The sequence below is a fragment of the Petaurus breviceps genome, unplaced genomic scaffold (assembly GCF_028583685.1).
Source record: "Petaurus breviceps papuanus isolate PSGF00001 unplaced genomic scaffold, PetGlider_PUasm1.0 90686, whole genome shotgun sequence".
Classification (NCBI taxonomy): Eukaryota; Metazoa; Chordata; class Mammalia; order Diprotodontia; family Petauridae; genus Petaurus; species Petaurus breviceps.
Genome location: NW_027187309.1, coordinates 11,481,366 through 11,503,506, shown reverse-complemented (window position 1 = coordinate 11,503,506; position 22,141 = coordinate 11,481,366). Strand labels below are relative to the sequence as shown.

Below are 22,141 nucleotides of genomic sequence, written 5' to 3'. Positions count from 1 at the left end.
CTTCACTTTTTCTTAAGCAGTCTGGTTCCTGTGCCTGTAGACTGCAGTGGGGGAGGAGTGGAGAGAGGAGAGGGCTGGGGAGGGTTATGAGCCTCATCCTTTCTGCTACCAGGGATTACAGAGGTGAACCACTACACTTGGCTAAAAAAGAAATTTAAAAAATAATGTTGAACCTTGGAGAAATGGCAGTATTTCCCAATGTGACTGCTTTATTGGAAAGAAAACTCATTCATTCAATTAATTCAACAGATATTTGAGTTCCAACTTAGTGCAAGGCAATGTGCTAAGTTTATTTGGAAGACACTAGATAATTTCTTCTATGGTTGGTAAAAACTCTTTCACGTTTCCATCTAGTCACATGCCTCATACATTTACAGATATATGTTGTGATTTCTAAAATTTATTACATCTATTCAAGGAGAGTTTTAAATTCTCTTTCAGAATAAAAAAACTAAAATAAATTCTGTTAAATATGACCTTGTCTTTTTGGTTCGGAGACCAAAGATAAGAAAGGAGAAATATTTTTTTAAAAAATTTTAAAGAATAATAAATATAATGTATGATACCTCCATTTTCAGGCTGATCTTGGAGAAACACCAACAGAGTCTAAGAGTGAACCCAGACCAGCACCAGCCGAGAATGGAGTCAATCACACTACATCACTGGCACCAAAACCACCATCTCAGGTTGTCCACAGTCAACCAGCCCCAGGTAACTGACAATAGAAGTTGTGTATAAAACATAAAGAAGATGATTCTCAATATTTTGTGTGATACATAAGGGAACCACATAGTTTGTTGAATTAAAAAAACACATGAAAAAATTCACACTTATTGCCTGAATAAATTTAAGTCTAAAACTTAGTGAAAAAGCAAGCCTAATACTCACTCTCTGAACAAACCTAAGTCCTTCACCTTTCTTCTGCCTCATTTTAAAAAGTTTAACAGTAATTGTCATTCATCTACCATGCAAAGCATTTGAAGCATGGGTTTGTAGCTATTTAGAACAGTAGAAAGATATGGTCATTTCCAAATTTGAACTTTACTATAATGTTGAATCCACCTTGAATATTTGCCCTCTTCCCATTCACCTATTCAAATCTTACTGATCCTTCAAAGTCTCATTCACATTCCCCTCCCTTCATGAACCTTTCTTTAGCTGGCCACCTCATGCTTCATTGATTTTTTTTTTCATATGGCTTCAGTTATCATCTCTTTCAAATAATTACCAAGTCATTTTACCAAATTGCCAAATCTTATAATTTCCCACCTAGATCTCTTCTCTCCATTTTCCATTGTAATTTAATCCCTCATCACTTCCCACCACTGACATTTAAAAAGGTTTGAGAAGCATAGTTTCTAGATAATTTAATCTAATTATTAAGAATACCAGGGGTGGCTAGGTGGTGCAGTGAATAGAGCACCAGCCCTGGAGTCAGGAGGACCTGAGTTCAAATCCAGCCTCAGACACTTAACACAAAAACCAGCCATGTGACCTTGGGCAAGTCACTTAATCCCAACTGCCCTCCAAAAAGCAAGAAGAAGAAGACCAGCAGAATATTAATAAATAGGATGATAATTTGGCCATTTCTCTTTGGCCAAAGATACCTAGAGGTGGTGGGGTAACAGTTTATATGTCCTTTGTAGAGGAGATGTTCCCAACGGGTGCCTATTTAACTTTGATTGGTTAATCAAATGGGAGGTGGGCTGTCTTTGACTTAGTTCACATAAATATTGCTCACATATCACCTATCTTGGTAATAGGAAGAATCAACATTTTCTCAGGACCTGTCTGAGCAAACAGGAATACACCCATCAGTTCAAACTCAGAATTATTTTTGATGTCTGATTAGGTCTTGGCCTGGGTAAATCTCTAAGAGATATTTCCCACACTGGTTGATTTCTGGATAAGGATGTAGAAAAGGGAAAAAAAAACCTTGACCCTAATACAATAATTGCTTATCAAATATGGGAGAATATTCATTATTCATTTCTCACAATCTGGACTATTGCAATAGCCATCAATTATTTTCTCACCCTCAAGTCTCTTCCCACTCTAATACATCCTCCATAAAGATGCCAAAGCAGTTCTAAAGTACAAGTAGACCCATCTCATCCTTATACTCAATAAAGTCCCATTATCTCTTCCATCTGGCATTTAAAGCTCTTCACAACCTAGTTGCTTCCTTTCTTACAAATTACTCTTTTCTATAGAATATATTGTTCAGTCATGCTGCTTTCCTCATCCTTCCTCGACATGACACCCCATTTCTCATTTTTGTGCTTCTGAACTAGTAATTACTTAATTTGGAATACTCCCTTTTCACATCAGTCACTCAGGATACCTTAGTTCCTTCAAGAACCAAGAATCAAATTTCAAATATCACTTTCTGTGGAAAGACTTTTGCAGTCTCCATAGCTGCAAGTTCCTTCTCTTTTTAGGTTACCTTTCTTCTATTTTACATATATCCTTTATAAATAGGTGTTTTTAATGTACATCTTGTCTCTCCCATTAGAATATGAACTTCTTGAGGTCAGGACAATATTTGCTATTTCTTTTTATCCCCAGTGCTTAGCATAGTGCCTGTATCTAGTAAGTGTTTAATAAATGCTTGTTGATGAATCAATTTAGAGTTGAAAAGGATTTTAGAAATAATTTGATTTCCCATAGTCCTATTAAACATGTGGCCTCTATCATTTATTTAACATATGTTGTGTCACATTGTTGTCTATTTCATGTGACTGTCTTGGGTTTCTCCTTGGACTCTAAACTTTTTAAAGGCAAGAACTGTATTATTTTTATTTCATCCTCTTATTTTTCCTAGTATTTTGATATATGGTAATATTGTATTTGTTTAAACGAATAATAAAATCAGGGATAGGGAAAAGGACTCACCATGTAGTACAGTGTCTTTATTCTCCTCCTGACCACTCCTCAGTTCTGTTTGTTGGACCCTTCTCCAGATCATGCCCTCTAATCACAGGTGTTCCACAGGGTATCTCCTCAGTCCTTTCCTCTTCTTCTCTATTTCACTTGATTTCATCAGCTCTCATAGACTTAACTGCCATCTCTATGCTGGTGATTCTGAAATCTACCTATCCTGCACCAACCTCTTTGCTAACCACTAGTCTTGCATCTCCAACTGCTTTTCAGACATCTTGAATTTGATGTTCAGTTGTTGTCGTTCAGTTGTTTCAGTCATTTCCAACTCCTGATGACCTCACTTGGGATTTTGTTGGCAAAGATACTGCAGTGGATTCATCATTTCCTTCTCTACTTCATTTTAACAGATGAGTAACTGAGTCAAATAGGGTTGAGTGACTTACTCAGGGTCACACAGCTAGTGTCTGAGGCTGGATTTGAACTCAGGAAGATGAGTCTTCCTGGGTTAAGGCCCAGCTTTGTATCCATTACACATTTCTTGAATGCACTCCCTTCTCTCCTCTGATGTTGCTAACGCTCTGGTGCAGGCCCTTATCATCTCACATCTGGACCATTGCATTAGCCTGCTGGTGGGTTGGCCTGCCTCAGGTCTCTCCCCACTCCAATCCATTTTCTATATGGGCATTAAAGTGATTTTCCTAAAGCATCAGTCCAACTATGTTACCCTCCCTCCAACTGACTATACTCTGATGGCTCCCTGTAACTGCCAGGGTCAAATCCTCTACTTGGCTTTCAAAGACTTTTATAACCTAGCCCCCTCCTACCTTTACAATCTTCTCATATCTTACTTCCTGCCATGTAGTCTTCAATCCAATGACACTGACTTCCTGGCTGTGTCATGAATAAGACAATCTTTCTCTTGGCTCTGAGTATTTTCTCTGGTTGTCCCCCAGTCTGGGAATGCTCTCCCTCTTCATATTCACTTACTGGCTTCCCTGGTTTCCTTTAAATCCCAACTAAAATCTCATCTTTACAGGAAACCTTTTTCTACCTCTGTTTATTCTAGTGCTTTCTGTCTGCTAATTATTCCCTACTAATCCTGTGTATTATTTGGATATATTTGTTTACTTGTTGTCACCTTCATTAGATTGTGAGATCCTTGAGAGTAGGAATTATCTTTTGCCCCTTTTTTTTATATCCACAGCACTTAACATAGTACTTGGTACATAGTAAGCACTTAAATGTTTATTGAGTGATTGATTCTGGTTAGTTTCTATCTCATCACATTTTTATCAGCAAATTAGTTGATTCTGTTTGGTGAAGATGTTGGCAAAAAAAAATAGAGATTCTTCAAATAGTAAATTTATTTCTCCTAAAATACAAATGGAAGCCGAGGCTGGTGGATCCTAAAGCAGTAGAGTTCTAAGCCTCAGTACTGAGGTGTCTGCCCTACGTTTGTCACAAATATAATGAGCCCTTAAGGTGAAGGAGAGGGAAGGCAGAGTGAGCTGTTTAAGAAATGGCAAATCAGTCCAGGTCAAAAACAGAGCAGGTCAAAGCTTACTGGTTTATCAGTAGCAGGGTCAGCCCATGAACAAGAGCTGCACTGCTAGCCTGGGTAAGATAGTGAGACCCAAGTCTCCCAAACTAATGAAGATATCCATTAACATTGTACAAATAGCACTGGAGTGAGTATTCGAGATTCAAATATCAGCTCCTACAGTGACCAGTATTATTAATGAAAGTGGGAAAGCCCAAAGGTCACACAGATACAAAAGCATCGATTTAACATAAAATGCTTTAATCTTCTAAGTCTCCAATTTTTCTTCTGTAAGATAGGTATAACATTTTTTGCCACATACCTTCTAGGACTGTTTTAAGCTTTGTAAAGTATAATAGAAATGTGAATTATTTTTGTCATTGTTACCACCAATACAACTCTTTTTGCAAAAGTTAATATTTACATCTCTTGATGTTTGTCAGTTTCATAAAAACAAACAAAAAAATTAAAAGTCAATCCCTAACATGTTAGATATGTCAAGAACCTATGGCTTCCTCTCAGTGAGACCTTCTCCACCCAGGCAATCCTTACCCATCTTTAAATGATAGCCTTGGAGAGCTGCCTGAGCCTCAGAGGGATAAAGTAAATTGTCTGTGGTCACCAGTGTTGGTCTTAGAATATGAAGTGAATTCTTAGTGACTGCAGGGATACCACTCTATGCAATTCTTTGCTACCTCTCCAAAAATGAAAAAAAAAAACAACAAAAACAATTTTTAAATAAAATATTTCCCAGATATAAACTTCAAAGATTTACATACTATCTAAAAATCTAAGTCGTTAGAATTCATGGGCAAATAAAGGCTCATATTTATAATCACCAAGGTTACTGATAGAATTTTATTCTTCCAAACTTTGATATTTTGATTTGTGCCAAAAGGTGGCAGTAGTAATCTTATATTGTATTTGGTAAAAAGCATTGAATATTTAGCTCCACTGAATAAAATTCTCTTCTCTCCTTGCCCAGTTGAACTAAGTTCATGATTTCATTTTTTCCAGGATTTGTTTCCAAGCTGTACAAATGAAAATGGAATAAGTGTTCATAATGTCTAGTTTTCCTGTGTAACAACCTAAGTTTGGAGACACACTTTATGCAGAAAAACACCAAAAACAAACCTTTTCTTCCTCTTTAATTTTAGGTTCAGTAAAAGCACCTGCAAAAACTGAGGATCTTATTCAGAGTGTCTTAACAGGTAAAGCAAAACTACCCCAATACCCAGAGCTCCCTGCTTTAGACTAAGGTAAAGACATGTGTATGTGTGCACACCCAGACACTCCCTTTATTTGTTCAAATATTCCCTTTACATTTCTTCTCTGCCATAAGGAAACTTGTCACTTTAGAAACACCCATTTTAGTACTAGTTGAGGATTAGATCAATGACAAAAATATTGAGGAATGACTCAAAATCAGAGAGTATCTTAGACCTCAGAATAATGACTTATTAAAAAGTAACATCTGTTTTCAAATAGAAATGACTATAATGCTTTTCCATTAAAGCCTTCCTGTGATACTTCATTGTAGCATGGAGGTGACCCAGGTTTTGTAAAGCCTTTAATAATGGAACACAAACTCTGGCTGGTCCAGCCAAGTGTATTGTATTATCTTTCATGTGAAGACTTAAGTATGGTAGCTAAATTTGAAAGGTCTTTTCTTCAGTCTGAATATAGAACTTTTCTCTTTTTTTGGCTATAGCAACTCTTAAAGACTATTTATAAGTCATAGGTGAATTGCAGTCTTCATTGATGGAAGCAGTACTGATGATAAATCAATCAAAAACTCTTAAAGTATTGAAAAAAAATTTCAAAATAACCATGGATGAGTCATTGACCATAATACTAACCACATTTAACCACAGTGACCTCAATAGACATATTACAGAACTAACAAGAGTTGGCAGTTGGAAACACAGAACCATATATGCTTTGATAACAATTATAGCTAAATGACATCTGAGAACTCTTCCAACTCTCAGATCCTAGGAATATGCCTATGGCACTTCTTTATCAGCCATATAGATGTACTTCCCACATTCCTTGTACTTGAAACAGTTTTAAATGGATATTAGTAAGCCTTTGGCTACCAACATTTACAGGTATGTATATTAGATAACTAAGAATTTACATGAGACGATATTAACCAAATTATATTAACCAATTATAGAATCAGTCAGGTTTCATAATGTTCAAAATAATTCTCAAAGAAGAGATGAAAAAATGTACCTCCTTCCTTTCTTTTTAGGTTGGGAGGACATTATGGGTGTGGAACATAGTATATACTGTCAGACTAGATTGATGTATTTGGTTGTATTTCCTGAACTGCTTTCAAGAAATGACTAGTTAGGTGGGGGCGGGGGGGGGGGAGAGGGAGGAAGGAAACAATGTCTAAGTTCCAGGCACATAAGTGCTTGACAAATATTTCATTTGATAGTCACAACAACCCTGCTTAATAGAACTGTTTTCTAGTTTAATAGTTGAAGATACTAAGACAGAGATTTAGTGACTTGTCCAGTGTCTCACAAATAATGTCTGAGGCCATAGATGAAAACAGTACTTCCTGACTTCAGGCCCAGTACTCTATCCCCTGTGCTACCTAGCTGCATCTATATTTAATATATTTATTTAAATACATTCAAAAATGAAAGTGATATAAAAATAAAATGTAATCATGAAAATTTTAAAAGAGCTCACATAAAAAGTCAATTTAAACCCAAGAAAGCTACCTACTTTTCCCCTCAACCTCTCTATAGAAAGAGACTTGAATAATGTACAGATTTAAACTGTGAAATGAAATGATAAACCATTAAACAACCAACAAACAAATCTATGAGACAATATTTCAGTTCAGGATTTCAGAACAATTTCTTTTTTTTTTTTAATCAAGAAACAAGAGGATGAATTTTAAAACTTTGCAATCATATGTATTCCTGATAGCAATTTATCTGGGTTCAGAGGTGGTTTATAAACCTCATCACTGTTTCCTCACTCACCCACCCACGTAAGAGGACATGTGGAAAGGCTGGAGCCACCTTCAATTCATTTGATTCAACACCCGTATATTAGGCATTTCCTATGTGCCAGGTGCTATGTCAGGTGCCAAAGGTACTCAAGTGAAATAGTTCCTGACTGTATTTTCCTGAGATCATATAATGTGTTCACAAATAAAAATATAAAATTATAGGAGAAAGTGACTCATACCCAAAGCAGATCCATAGAGGCTTGGTATACAGAAAGTGGCACATGAATTTAGCCTTTAGGGGAACTAAAGGTTGGAAGAAATGGAGGGAAGGAAGGAATGCACTGGCATTTTGCCTATGGGGGGAAAACTCCTGCTCATCCAAAGATTTTAATTCCTTGCATATATATTCTGCAAAATAATATTGGCCCATCTTTCTCAGAATCTGCAAAAGAAGGAATCACAGCCATTAGTAGATTTGGGTTGAATGCTTTTAAAACACGTCCTTTTTTTAATTTGTTCCTGTGTTTTTTTGCAGATGTGGAAGCCCAGACAATTGAGGAGTTAAAGCAGCAGAAGTCTTTTGTTAAACTTCAAAAGAAACATTACAAAGAAATGAAAGACCTAGTGAAGAGACACCACAAGAAAACCACTGACCTCATCAAAGAGCACACCACAAAGTACAATGAGATCCAAAATGATTACTTGCGAAGGAGGGCTGTCCTAGAAAAAAACGCAAAAAGGGACAGCAAGAAGAAGTAAGTTGAATGAGTGTCCTTTCTTATTTTGACTCCAAAAACCTGGACCAAGTCACATGATATTTGAGATTCTTAGAGATTTTATTCTAAGAAAAGGCAATCTGGTAGAGTGGAAAAATCTTTGAATTCAGGGTCAGAGAACTTATGCTGCAACCCCACCTCTGTCCTCTAACTACCTTTGTGACCTTGGGCAAGTCTCTTGAATTCTTTAGACTTCAAATTACCATTATTGGATTACATGCCCTTCGAGGTTCCCTTCTGCTCTAGATTTCAGATTGTGCTAGAAAATAATCTACTCTAACCCCCATACCCATCTCCCATCATGCTCAATTTAGCCTCCTCTAGTGGGATGAGAATTTCTAGTGAGAGGTATGAAGGTCAAATAATATACCCTATGTGCATTAGGGCAGCTAGGTGGCCCAGTGAATAGAGTACTAGACCTGGAGTCAAAAAGACTTATCTTCCTGAGTTCAAATCTGACCTCAGCCACTTAGTAGCTATGTGATGCTGGGCAAGTAACTTCACCTAGTTTTCCTCAGTTTCCTCATCTTTAAAAATGAGTTAGAGAAGGAAATGACAAGCCCCTCCAGTATCTTTGCCAAGAAAACACCAAATGGGGTCGCTAAGAGTTGAAAGCTACTGAAACATCTAAACAACAAAATATGCTTTACTTTAAACATCACTTTTAGTCACTGAAGTCCTTGTGGCTGAATTTTGCTCTGAGAACAGCTGGTTCTGTTCTGAAAACTCCTCTGAGAACACAGGAGGCAAGTAAGACTGGTAAGACAAGTAAGACCAATGAAGTGTCCCATGATAGGACAGTAACTTATAGTGGAAAATTTCCCATTCTCTTTCCATAACTCATTGTCCAATATTTTTCATATCTTTGGGGAAAGAATGGTTAGTTTTCTACAAACACTACTCAAGACTTTTCTACCTAGAATATAAGTGAGGTATCTTAGATATTAAAGGCAAGTAGGTGGTACCGTGGATAGAGTCCTGGGCCTGGAGTCAAGAAGACTCATCTCCCTCAGTTCAAATCTGGCCTCAGACACTTACTAGCTCTGTGACCCAGGGCAAGTCATTTCACCCTGTTTGCCTCAGTTTCCTCACCTGTAAAATGAGATGGAAAAGGAAATGGCAAACCCCTCTACTATCTTTCTGCCAAGAAAACCCCAAATGGTGTCACAAAGAGTCAGACACAACTGTAACAAATGCACAAAAACAACAACCTTAGATACCACCCCCCCCCAAAAAAAACATATGTATTTTATCTACTAATTTAAAGGTTTTTCTACAGCAAGGTCTAGATAAATTCACTAATGTAGTTTTCATTTTTTTGTGGAATTCTATTGCACTTTGAATTTATTTTCATCACTGTTATAAGATACATAATGTAAATTTATAATCTGTGATATTGCATATGGCCAGTTTCCATAAACAATATTTATTTCATCCAAATCATTCATTACATTTAATGTTGAAAAGAAAAATGAAAATAAAAATCTAGTTTCCTGTTAATGAAAAATTATTTCATTTTGTCTCAAACACATTCCTTCCTTAAGCTTAGTTAATCTTCACATTTTTTCCCAGAAGTGAAACTTTATTTCAAGCATTTAAAAAAACCCACAGTTTAAGAAACTAAATGTAGATTTTTTAAAAAGTAAAACTATCATTTTAGACTCATTGTAGTGCATTTTATTTCCAGCTAGAGATCCTCAGTGGATTACATTCTCCTTAGATCATTAGTCTAACTGTTGGCCTGTAGCTACAGAATACAAATTACTAGGTTTTTTTTTCTTCATTAAACTTCCTGAATGTTCCTTGTACTAGGAAAAAAAAAACAAGTAGAAAGGCATGGCACAATCAAAGATTGTCAGTGATCTGAATAACTTTGTAGAGGCACATGTGGAATGCATTGTGTACTAACTGAACTTTTAATTTGGAGAAATTATTGTCAGGCATATTGAAAATGCCCTAAAGGTCTTGGCTTACTTAGTTGACATTGAAAATTGAAGTGCTGTTTTGCCTACTGCTAAAGCTCCTGTACTCTCCCTCAGTAAGTTTAATAATTAGGGAACGATACCATTCTGAATCTTGTTATAGCAGGTTTGTGATGAGATGGGTCCCATGCTGTCACACAAAGCCTGTAATTTAGTCACAGTCTCATATGAAAAAAGACCAGCATGGCCCCCTAAATTGAAAACAAATGTCCTGGGTTTAGTTCTGTCAAAATCTCTCAATATCTATGAACAGTATAAAAATAACATTTTTTTTCCTGGTCATTGTCTGTTAGGAACATAAACAAAAATACTGATATGAAACTGGATTCCCTTGCAGCTAAGTCTTCACCCCTGCTGTGGAAGGGAAAGGGAAGGGGAGTCTCTAAACTTTGGCTTCTCCTATGTCTTATTTCTATTTAGTTCCAAGTTTTTTTCTCCTATTTGACAAAAAGGCCTGCCCTAATAGGCTGCCTGGTGCCAGTTTATTCAAGTAAATGAACTGTCAACATTCCAGTTGGGTCACCGTGTTGAAAAGCATAGAAACACAATTCCAATGTGTTGGTCATCCTGGGCAGCTGTTTATTCTTCTCTCCCAGAGTGGCCCTAATTTAAAGTGGCAAAAGAAGTATCCTGTCAGCCTCTTCTCCAACCCAGTCTCTCCCTGTTATATTTGTACAAAAAACACAAATGTCAGAAAAATGACCCCACAATTCCAACCAAAACCAACACTTAGGGATCATTTGTTTGCATTTTTTAAAGTATTCTGCAAACCCTGTCAACCTCACTATTTAATCATCTTCATCTCTTCACTTGCACCTAAGTGTCTTGACAAGCGTACTATTTTGGCAGTGTGGCATGGTAGAAGTAGGTCTTGAGATATGGAAGACCAGAATTCAAATTCTGCTAATCTGCAAAGTAACTCATTTTCTAGATGCCTCAGACAACACCCTGGAATTTGTCTGTTATGTCATCGATGAGTGTAAGAATTCCCCCACTGATGAATTCACAAATCCTCTGTGTATTTTAATATTATTTTGGTACAGATACAACAGAAGTATCTAATATAGCAGGGAAGGGGAAAATAGCATAATAATTAATAATAACAATAATAATAGCTAACATTTATAGTGCCAGGCACTATGCTAAGCACTTATGATCATTATCTAATTTGATGCTCACAGCAGCCCTGGGAGGCAAGTGCCATTATTATCCATACATCAAAGAGGAGGAAACTGAGGAAAAGAGAGGTTAAATGACTTTCTCAGGGTCACACAGCTCATTAGTCTGGGGCTGAATTTTAACTCAGGTCTTCCTGATTCCAGGGCCTGAGTTCTATCTACCATTTAGCTTTATTCTAAGCCCTTAATAAATTACTTAGTGACTGACTGACTGAATTTTCCAAGTGAACCTCATGGGCTTGTTTTTGCAGATCTGAACCTAGCAGCCCTGATCATGGTTCTTCAACAATGGAACAGGACCTTGCTGCCCTGGATGCAGAAATGACACAGAAACTGGTAGAATTAAAGGACAAGCAACAGCAGCAGCTACTGAATCTGCGGCAGGAACAGTATTATAGTGAAAAATACCAGAAACGAGAACATATCAAGTTGGTAAGTTGGAGAAACACAAGATAATTTTAGAGCAGCACTTAAAACAGAAAACAGAATTGAGATCCTTCATTATTGGGGTTAAAATCTTTCCCTGCCTACATTTCTTGGGATTACAGAATTTAGTCATTCATTTCATTTCAACAGACAAGTATTAAATACATATTATGTATTATATATGTAATTAAATATAAATTATTTATGTAACAAAATACATATGTATGTAATTAAATATATATTATGTACTATTAGGTGTATATTATTAAAACACTACATATCCTAGGAATTGAGCACTTAAAACCATATGTGGATATTCTTGTATGTGTCTGCTGCTAGACGTGATTGTTTTTTTAAGAGGAAGGTGATGAGAAGGAAATCCTCTCTTCCAAAGCAGATCAGCACCTTCTTAGCAAATTTTATTCTTAGAGAGCAGCCTGGGGCCCAGAAAGGTTAATTGACCTGCCCAGGTTTACACAGTCAGATTGTGTCAGAGGTGGGAATGATCCCAAGTCTAACTGACTTCAAGACCAGCTCTCTATCCACAACATAGGAATGAATCTCATGTGAAGATATGGAATAGAAACAAATAGCTGTAATATAAGGCTGAGTGAGATAGAGGCAATGAGAAGACTCCAACAAATTGTACTAGGAAAATTGAAGGAAGAAGAGATTGCTTTCCATCGGAGTCGTCAGGATAAGAGGTAGCACCTGACTTTAAGCCTTGCGGTTAGTATTTGAGGAGGGAAAAATGAGAAGGGAATGAGTTCCAGGCACCACATGTAAGTTAATACATGCCTTTGTCAAAAAGTGAAGCCATTTACACATAGTGATTTCAAAGTGATATCAGATGACTATATATTTATTATAAGAGTTTTCTTTTTCTTTTCAATGGGTAAGGGGATTAGTTAGGGAGAGAAAAAAGATTTTTATTCATTAAAAAAGTAAACAAAATTAAATATTAAAAAATGCAAAATGATACCAGAGCTTGAGGCATTTAGCCTGAAGAGGAGATGGCTTCAGACATCATGCTTGCCTCTCTGAAAATATTGGAAGGACTCTCCTGTCAAGGAGGGATTAACCATAATAAATCTGAATCCAAAGGAAGAATTTACACCAGTGTGTAGAAATCACAAATTTTAGTTAAACAACTTAATTCAATTCAGCAAACATTTTTTAAGCACCCATTTTATTCAAGGCAGGCCTCAAAGACAGGAAGATATGGGTTCAAGTTCCATCTCTGACAAATACTGCCTGTGTGATCTTGGGCAAGTTGCTTAACCTCTACAGGCTCTATGTACCTCTCTTAAAACTGTCATGTTTACTCTGTATCAGTAAAAGGTATTTATCTCATCCTTGAGTCCTCCATACAAGTGAAATCACAGCTCCAATCCCTATACCTATGTACAAGGTACTGTGCTAGGCATGAGTGTTATAAAAGCAAAAATAACACCATTTCCCAGCCTGAGGGAACCAACATTTGACTGAGGAACTCTGACATGTATATAGAAAGTACATTGAAATTAAAGAAGGAAGAGTGTATTAATAATTTGTTGAGTGACAGGAAGAAAGTCGCAGAAGGCTTCTATTGATATTTATTAATATTATTTGATAGTTATTTAATTTAATTATGTATTTAATTTGATTATTAATTATTTAATACTATTCCTCACTGTGCTGAAAAAAGAAAAGCATTGATAGCACAGTGAGGAAATGGAAAAGGATTTGGAAAAGAGCTTGTAATTTAGTTTGACTGAAACAAGAATGTGGCCACAGGAAGAGTATCAAATAATACTAGAAAAGTAGTTTCCTCACATTTAGATATATAAAAACTTGATGGCCTATTTCATTTGGAAGTGAGTTCCTTGTCACTAAAGGTATTACAACAAAGGACCCTCACAGTTATTATAGCCATGTATGTATATAATGCATGTGTAATGCATTTCTTTTTAAATAACACAATTTAAAACAAAATAGTTTAGTTCAATGTTTTTGCATTAGGTCTCCATTGTTAGTTACTCCCTATTGGTAGATGAGCAAAGTAATTTTTTCACTAAAAAACAAGGCTATGCTGAGTGGTACAGGAATCCCAGAGCCATATATCCTGGTGGGAGCGGTATGTCAGCTGGGGACTGATTTCACTTTTCCTGGCTCAATAAATCTTGGCTTTGCATTGCACTGCTGTTCTTTCTCTTTATACCTTTGCTCCTTACTCCTGGAACCAAGTCTGGTGGGTTTCACAACAGCAAACTAACCATTGACTATTAGAGTCTCTTGAAAATCTACCAGTAGATGGATGATGATGTTAGTTGTGTTTTAATGCATCCAGTTACCGTTTTTTCTCTTTTGTTCTCCATATTCTTCTTTTTCAAAACAACTTAGTGTGCAATGTGTTTTGCTTTAGTGTATCCATGCCCAGCTGGGAAGCACACAATCATCACACATGGTATATTATAATGTGTCCCCCTTCCATCTCAATCTTCAGTGACTGAAATCAGAAAATTCACTAATATACCTGCTAAATAGGCAATCTCTTATCTGAATCATTCCTAAAAACTGATTATGCAAATCTCAAACTAAATTTGCTTGCCTATTATAAGAACAAAATGGGTATGATTCTTCTAGACAGTTCTATTGCAATGGCACAAACTTTGTTTTGAGGATGAAATTAAAATATAGTAAAAAATGTATCTCCCTCAAATTCTGACAGTAACATAATCAATTTATTCAATTTCTTAACCAAAGACTTTTTCCCTAAGCTTATGTATTTCTTTGTGCATGAATTTAGGACTTCTTTGCCATATAACCTTTATTTGAAATCGAATCAAGCTTTTTCTAGTGCATGATATGATTGTTCAGCACCAACAACTCCTGATTTTCAAATGGCAAAATCTAGCTATGTTTTTAAAACCCTGTTTAGAAGACTATTATTCCTAGGCATGATGCTTAGAATTCTGGTAGCTATTACTAGGTGAATGGGTATCTGTTAACAGGCAAATATAGGATCTCCTCAAGTTCAGGTAAGAGAAGCAGGAATAGCTTAATAAAAAAAATATATTTAATATTTTTAGCAAATGATTCTTTTTCTATAAACATAAAACTCATAATAACAGCACAGTTTAATTAAGGATCACTATTCTTGTTTACTCAGATAAAAAGATTTAATGAAAAACAAATATCTGGATATAAATAAAGTAACTTTTCTCATGAAATCCAACTGTTATCAATCACCACTTAATTTTATATTTCCTTTTCTACACTCAGAAAAACTTTCAAGGTCTCTCACTTTTTTTGCATCTAAAAGTCCTGGAACACTAAAAGGTTGTTAGCAGGTTAAGGAATGATAGCCCTTACAAGTTATTTCTCCAGGCTTAGCTAGCAGGCATTGATGTCAAGACTTCCTTAAACCATTGCTCAGTTCTTAATAAACCTTCCATGGAAAATAGCCTGTCTTCTTAGGTTCAGGAAAAGCCTCAAACTTACCTTTTCTCTACTCCTTCATTCTTGCAAGTTTCCTCTTTCAGGTCAGAAACAAAATAATGAAGAAAACAAAAAAAAAATGTTACTTTTCTCCTATATGTTAAAGTCTAACTCCAAGAAAACTTCTTATCTGTCAGGGGAAAATTACTTAGCAACCAATTTAGCTCACTTGATTTCATCTATACTTAAGTGATAGTGTCTCATTTGCCTTGTACTCAAAAAAAATTTTTTTTAACTTCTTAACTGTTCATTAAAAAGACAAAACTTTTTTTTTCCTCCTCTGAGAATTTTAGAACAGTTTCAGTTCATGAAGTGAAATATTCAAGAGGACATCATTGCAGGTTGATGGGAAAAACACACTGGATTTAGTAGCAAAGGATGGGGGTTCCAATCTAGTTCTGTAACTTGCTTATTTTCTGTTTAACCCTGGTCAAGTCACAGAACTCTCTCAGGCTCAGTTTCCTCACCTGTAAAATGAAAGGATAGAATTAACGTGATTTCTAGGGTCTCTTCTAGGCCCAAATCTGTAGTGCTATTTTGTGTGGAAATAAGTAGTCAAAAATTAATTCCATGTATTTCATCCATGCAAAAAATTGCATTGAGGGATGAGAAATAATATGGAGAAGGAGAATGCTGGCTGAAGAATTTAGAAACAATGAGAAAAAAAGCAGTAGTCAACACATGAGGATGGAGTCCAATAAGTGGAGAGAATTGATGAGTGCTCACATTGTGAAAGATCAGAGGGATGATAGTCAAGTACTCTGGATTCAGTAGATAGAAACAGGAGCTGGGTCAAGTGCTAAACATCAGAATGTCCCAATGTTTTTAAGAAGACCAAGGAAAGACCAAATCATAGTATTACATATCTAGGGACTTCAGAGAGTATCTACTCTTACCTCTCATTTTATAGATAAAGCATATGTATTCCTTGCAGTTTGCCCCAGGAAGTTTGCCTGTACTAGGTCCCAAAGAAATGGCTTTCACTCTGTCTTTTATGTTCACGGTTAATTTGAGGCTCATGGCCTAATAGAAAAACTTTGTGAGGGTGCTTTGATTCTTTCATCAGCAAAACTCTGTAACAACTTTGCCATTACAAGTGTTGGGGCAGCCTTAGTATGGTTAGTGAGATATCTCAAGTTGTTGAGATGGGAACAGTGAGAGCATGGCATTACTATGCCTGGCCCCGGTCAAAGCAAGTTTTCAGCCAGTACTGTGTCTGGAGAAATCATTTCTAATAACTGTCATCCATCTTTCTTCAATAACATTTGGGGGCAGATTCAGCAAATGGAGTGCTAGTCCTAGATTCAGGAAGACCAAAGTTCAAATCTAACCTCAGATACTTTCTATTCTGCAAAATGGATAGCACCTAACTCCCAGGGTTAATATTTGTAAAGTGCTTTGCAAACCTTAAAGCCCTATATAAATGCTAGATGTTATTGTTAATATTATTATTATAACACTTCCCTGCTATTTGAATGCTTCCTCTGTTCCTAACTTAGTGCTAAGGATGTTCTAAGTAGTTTGTTTGTTTCCCTCTGCCTGGGCTGCAGTATTTGAAGTCCATGCTCATCTTTTCTGCGTACGAGTTCACCTCAACTTCCAAAGGCATGTGGGATATAAATGAAAAAAAAATCACTTAATATATTTCTTCAAGTCCAGAGAGAGCAAAAAAACATAGCAAGCAACGCCTTGAATCTCACTAAAAGTAAACATTATTTTTTTAAAACCTAAGAAAGCATTTTCATATAAATACAAAATGTTCAGAATATTTGTCACCCAAAAGGCAACTGAATCATGAATAACATGAGAATGTGTCTCTGAACAGGACACCCAACCCAATACCAAATGAGAAAAGCAAATATAAATAACACAGGATGCAAACAAGGCCCGGAGTGGGGGAGGGATGAGCAGGCAGGGTGGAGAGTACTTGGTAACTAGACAAATTCAGAAGATGATATTTTAGCTTCCAGACTTGTGTAGCTCTTTAGACAAAACCTTATTTTATTTAAGGCTCGTGAGTTTCAGATACAATGATCCAAAAGTCAGTGATCAATAAAGAAACTGCCATATGATTTGATAATTTTCCACAATCAGTAAATAATTTATAGCTCACCTTGCAAAACTCTGATGTAAAACAGACCTCAGATTTCACAGGAGATGTAAGTTTTAATAATTTTTTCACACTCATCATAAAAGGGTAATTTGATGCAATGGTAGAGTGGAAAATAATGCATGGTACATTAGAAAGAGCCCAGGATTTGGAGCCAAGGGAACCTGAATTCAAATCCTTCTGTCTAGCACATACAGTATGTGACTGTGGGCAGTTCACTTAATGTCCAAGTCCCAGTTTTCTCTTTCATAAAATGAAAGAATTATACTAAAGGTTTCTGAGATCGTTTCTAGCTTAGCATCTGTGGTCTATCTTACAAGTCTTAAAGCCCTAGGAAAGGCAGGATGGCATAGGGAAAAGATACCGGAATAGACTAGACATCATTGCAGCTAGGTTCAACTCAGCTCTGCCACTTACTAGCTTTGTAAGCCTCAGTTTATTCATCTTCAAAATGGGAGTAGCAATACTTATTGTACCTACCTAAGGAGATGATTATGATGAAAGGACTCTATGAAATTTAAAATATGTAAAATTTTAAACATGATAGAGATGTGAACTAGTTTTTTTTGCCATTATTCTAGATATTAGTCCATCAATCTCACCATAAACCCTTATGCAATTAACCTTAAAATTCCCTAATTTGAAAAGGGAATAATAAGTACAGTGTACTTCTATGATCCAGATCTTTATCTTACCCTTCATGCTTTATCTCTGGCAAAATCACAGTCTGACTTCCTGCTGCTATGAAGGGCATTTCTGAGCTCATTCTTTCTCTTCACCACAAGTTTATGTATAATATAATGGAAGATCATGTGAAAAGTCAAGAACTTAGAAAAATATGTGCACAGATGAGTTAATAAAACATAGGTAAAAAGCAAACTCAAAATAATTCTGTGATGGACAAGCACTGGCAAGCTGAGGGGATCAAGAAAGAACTCCTTGTAGGAAGTTCAAAGTTCCTGTACTACATTTTGAATGAAGTTAAAATTTAGAGATAGCTTGATGATTCAGAGGTAGTAGAGAAGAGTGCTGAGCCTGGAGTTAGGAAGATGAGTTTAAATCCACTCCCAAACACTTACTACCTGTCTGACCCTGGGAAAATCACCTAACTTTTCTAGCTTCAGCTTCCTCATGTATAATTCAGGGATCATGACAACACCTCCAGTCCAAAGTTCAGATGATACTGTGAGGACCAAATGATAGAACCTTATGCAAAACACTTTGCAAATTTTTAAGATCCATATAAATGAAAACTATTAGGTGATGAAGAGGGAGAATGTTCCAGAATGTGGATAGTCTATGTCAATAGATGGAATATCATGTATGTATGGGGAATGTGTAAGAATAATTTTCATCATTATTGATACCTAGCATTTATACATACATATATATATATATATATAATAAAATTTTGATCCTAACAACAACATTATTGTTGTTGGTATTGTTCAGTCATTTCAGTCATGTCCAACTCTTCATGATGCTATTTGGCATTTTCTTGACAAAGGTACTGGAGTGGTTTGCCATTTTTTTCTCCAGTTAGTTTTACACATGAACTCATGCAAATATGGTTAAGTGACTGTAGCGGCAAGCACCCCAAGCGTCCTCAGGGTTTGCAGCTACCACAGGTTCTTGGATCTGCTTTGTTAAAGGAAAGCAACTCAAAATGGGTTAACAAGCTTACTTTAATCAGTCAGACATATATCGTTTACCTTGTTCAGGAGATAAGGTCAGCACCCTGAACCTCAAAGTATACAGGGATAATTATCAAGACAGAAACATCAAGTAGACAGATTTCCAAACTGTCCAACCATTACATCCATACCCAGTCAACATCTAGGTTTCCACATTCTGGGTTTTTCAAAGCCGGGGGACTCTCAACAACGGCTTCCCAGAATTCAGATCAAATCACAGAACACTTCTCAAAGTGAGTCCCAAAACAAAGCTACACATCAGGGCTTATATAGCCTTCTCCTGGCTCAGAGAATGTAACAACCTTTTGGACCCACTGGCCAATCAAAAAGTATCAACTGAAAAACAAGCCTCCCACCCCAGTCTCCAGGTGCACTTTAGCCTAGGGGCAGGGAAGATCTTTAAAATTTACATTCTTATTACAGTGACTTGCCCAGGGTCACATACCTAGTAAGCGTCTGAGGCCAGATTTGAATTCAGTAAGATGAATCTTTCTGACTCTAGGTCCAGCACTCTATCCACTGTACCACCTAGCTGCCTAGTAATAATGATAACAATAGTAATAGTAATAATAACTAACATGTATATAGTGCATACTATTGCCAGGCTCTTTGCTAAGAAGTTTACAATTATTATCTCATTTGATAACCCTGGGAGGCAGGTACTATTATTGTCTTCATCTTATTGTTGAGGAAACTAAGGTAGACAGAGGTTAAATAATGGATCAGAGTTGCCCCGCTAATAAGGGTCTAAAGTTGGATTTGAACTCAGGTCTTTCTGACTTCAGAACAGTAGTCAATCCACTGCTACCTTCTATAGAAAGCCTTCCTTAGCCCAAAACTTTCCCTTCTTTAATTATTTCCTTTCTATCCTGTATATTGCCTCCCTTATACATATTTTGTTTTCATGTTGTTTCACTTATTAGATTGTAAGTTGCTTGAGGGCAGGGAATTTCTTTTGGCTCTTTTTGTATCCTAGGAGATTTTCACAATGTCTCATACATAGTAGTTTCTAGCACTGAAGAAGTTCAAGTTTGGTAGCCAGGTGGGGAATGATCTGAGGAAACGACAGTTTCAGAATTGATTTCATCTTGCAGAATAATAAGATTATGGAAATCATGAAGTCCAGAAAAGCAGCCAGTGTGAAATGATGAAGTGGATTCTTTGGGTGCCATCTTACATGGTGGAAGATCTGGGAGGAGGAGCTCTCCAATGGCCACACTGCACCCTCTGCAATGGAGGGAGGGAGGAGCCCAGAGGAAAGTTGGATTGAGGAGTTTAATAGCTTATTTCATCTTGCCGGTGAATTTCTGGAGATAGTGAAGTCCAGGAAAGTAGACAGGGTGGGAAATAATGATAATAGTAAATAATAGTGATTATAGCACTTTAAGGTTTACAAAGAGCTTCACATGTATATTCATTTGATCCTTATAACAAGGCTGGACATAAATACTTTTATTATCCCCACTTTATAGATGAGGGAAGTAAGGTTGAGGGAAGTTGATGATTTGCCCAGGGTCACACAGCTTTTATCTGAAGCAAGATTCAAACCCACCCCTTCTTGACATTGGCTGTGCTATTCAACCAATGTTAGGAACAGTAATCTCAAAAAATTCCCCTTGTTCCCATATGTGCTTTACTTCACTCCCTCCTGAAGCCTTCCTTACTGCCCCTAATAGAGACCCTGTGCTGGGGGAACTTCTGTCCCAGGGGCTTACTCTTCTTCGCTGCCTCTACCTTTAAGTGGACCTCCTCAACAATCATGTACCCTTTCCCCACCCAACTCTCTAGTTCTAGAGCAATTATGAATTATGGTCAAACCAACTCAGTTATAGTTCCTGGATGGGTCTGTCTCCATTCCCTGTCACTCTCCAAATCAAAGTGTCCTGGTCTGGCCACCACTCTCCTATGTGTGCAGTTATCCCATTAGAATGTAAACTCTCAGAGGGCAAGGACTGGCATAGTTTTGTTAGTCTCCTGTTGTTCTTCAATCATTTCAGACTCTTTGTGTGACCCCACTTGGGATTTTATGGGCAGAGGTACTAGAGTAATTTCCCATTTCCTTCTCTGATTCATTTTATAAATGAGGAAACTGAGGTAAACCGGATTAAGTGACTTAGCCAAGATCACGGAGCTAGTATGTATCTGAAGTTGGATTTGAATTCAGGTCTTCCTGACTCCAGACTTGGCACTGTATCCATTGTGCCACCTAGCTGTCACTAATTTCCTAATGCTTAATGAATGAGTTTTAATTCAGTTTTTCTCCTACCTTTCTTATTGGTAGCATTAACTCCAGTATATTTTGCTCATTTGCATTTAGAAAGGGGTATGAAAAACTATACTGACTTCTATCAAGACCGCCTCTGTAGGGGCGCCTAGGTGGTGCAGTGAATAGAGCAAAGGACCTGAGTTCAAATCCAGCCTCAGACACTTAACATTTACTAGCCATGTGACTGACCTTGGGCAAGACACTTAACCCTAAGTGCCCTGCCCTCCCCCCTCCAAAACACAAAAAATAAAATAAAAAAAAAAAAAACTAATGTGGTGATGGAGTCATAAATTTTCTAGAAAGAGGAGTTGAGTTCTAGTTCTGGTTCTGACATTAATTAGTTGTGTAATACTGAGCTCCTTCTGTCAACTTTGAGACCTCAGTTTCCTCATCTTAAAATGAGAATTTGGACTAGATCTCTAAAGTCCTATTAGTGTTAGAGAGCTGTGATCTATTCAGAAACTCTAGAAACCCAGAATCTAGAATGCAGTGGTAATCCTTTCTATCTACCGATGGAACTTCTCTGAGACTCAGTATTCTCATCTGCAGAATGGGGAGGTTGAGCTAGGTGACTCAGAAGGACCTTTTTGTTTTATTTTTACATTGATTATTATCATTTTATTTGTAACTGAAACATGGATGAAACTTTGACTTAAAAATAATTTTTCTCTTGATATTGATTACATTTAGAGATAATTCAGAGAATTGGCCAAAACTGCAGCTAAAAAAATAAAATCGGGAACAGGTTTGAAACTTTGAACAGCCTAGGAACTTAAGACAGTTGGAAAAGAAGGGATTCTGTTTACAATGAGAATTCCAGGAATGGAATTCC

At 36.7% G+C, this 22,141-nt stretch overlaps 1 protein-coding gene across 1 annotated transcript in view; it reads left to right on the top strand.

The window, feature by feature from the left end:
- The window catches only part of PLCB1 (phospholipase C beta 1), a 628,464-nt gene that overhangs the window by 493,298 nt on the left and 113,025 nt on the right, over nucleotides 1-22,141 (top strand). The window contains exons 23-26 of the mRNA XM_069065428.1: nucleotides 579-711; nucleotides 5,581-5,634; nucleotides 7,933-8,152; nucleotides 11,585-11,765. Coding sequence (XP_068921529.1) covers nucleotides 579-711; nucleotides 5,581-5,634; nucleotides 7,933-8,152; nucleotides 11,585-11,765 — 588 coding nt within the window. The remainder of the gene's footprint in view (nucleotides 1-578; nucleotides 712-5,580; nucleotides 5,635-7,932; nucleotides 8,153-11,584; nucleotides 11,766-22,141) is intronic.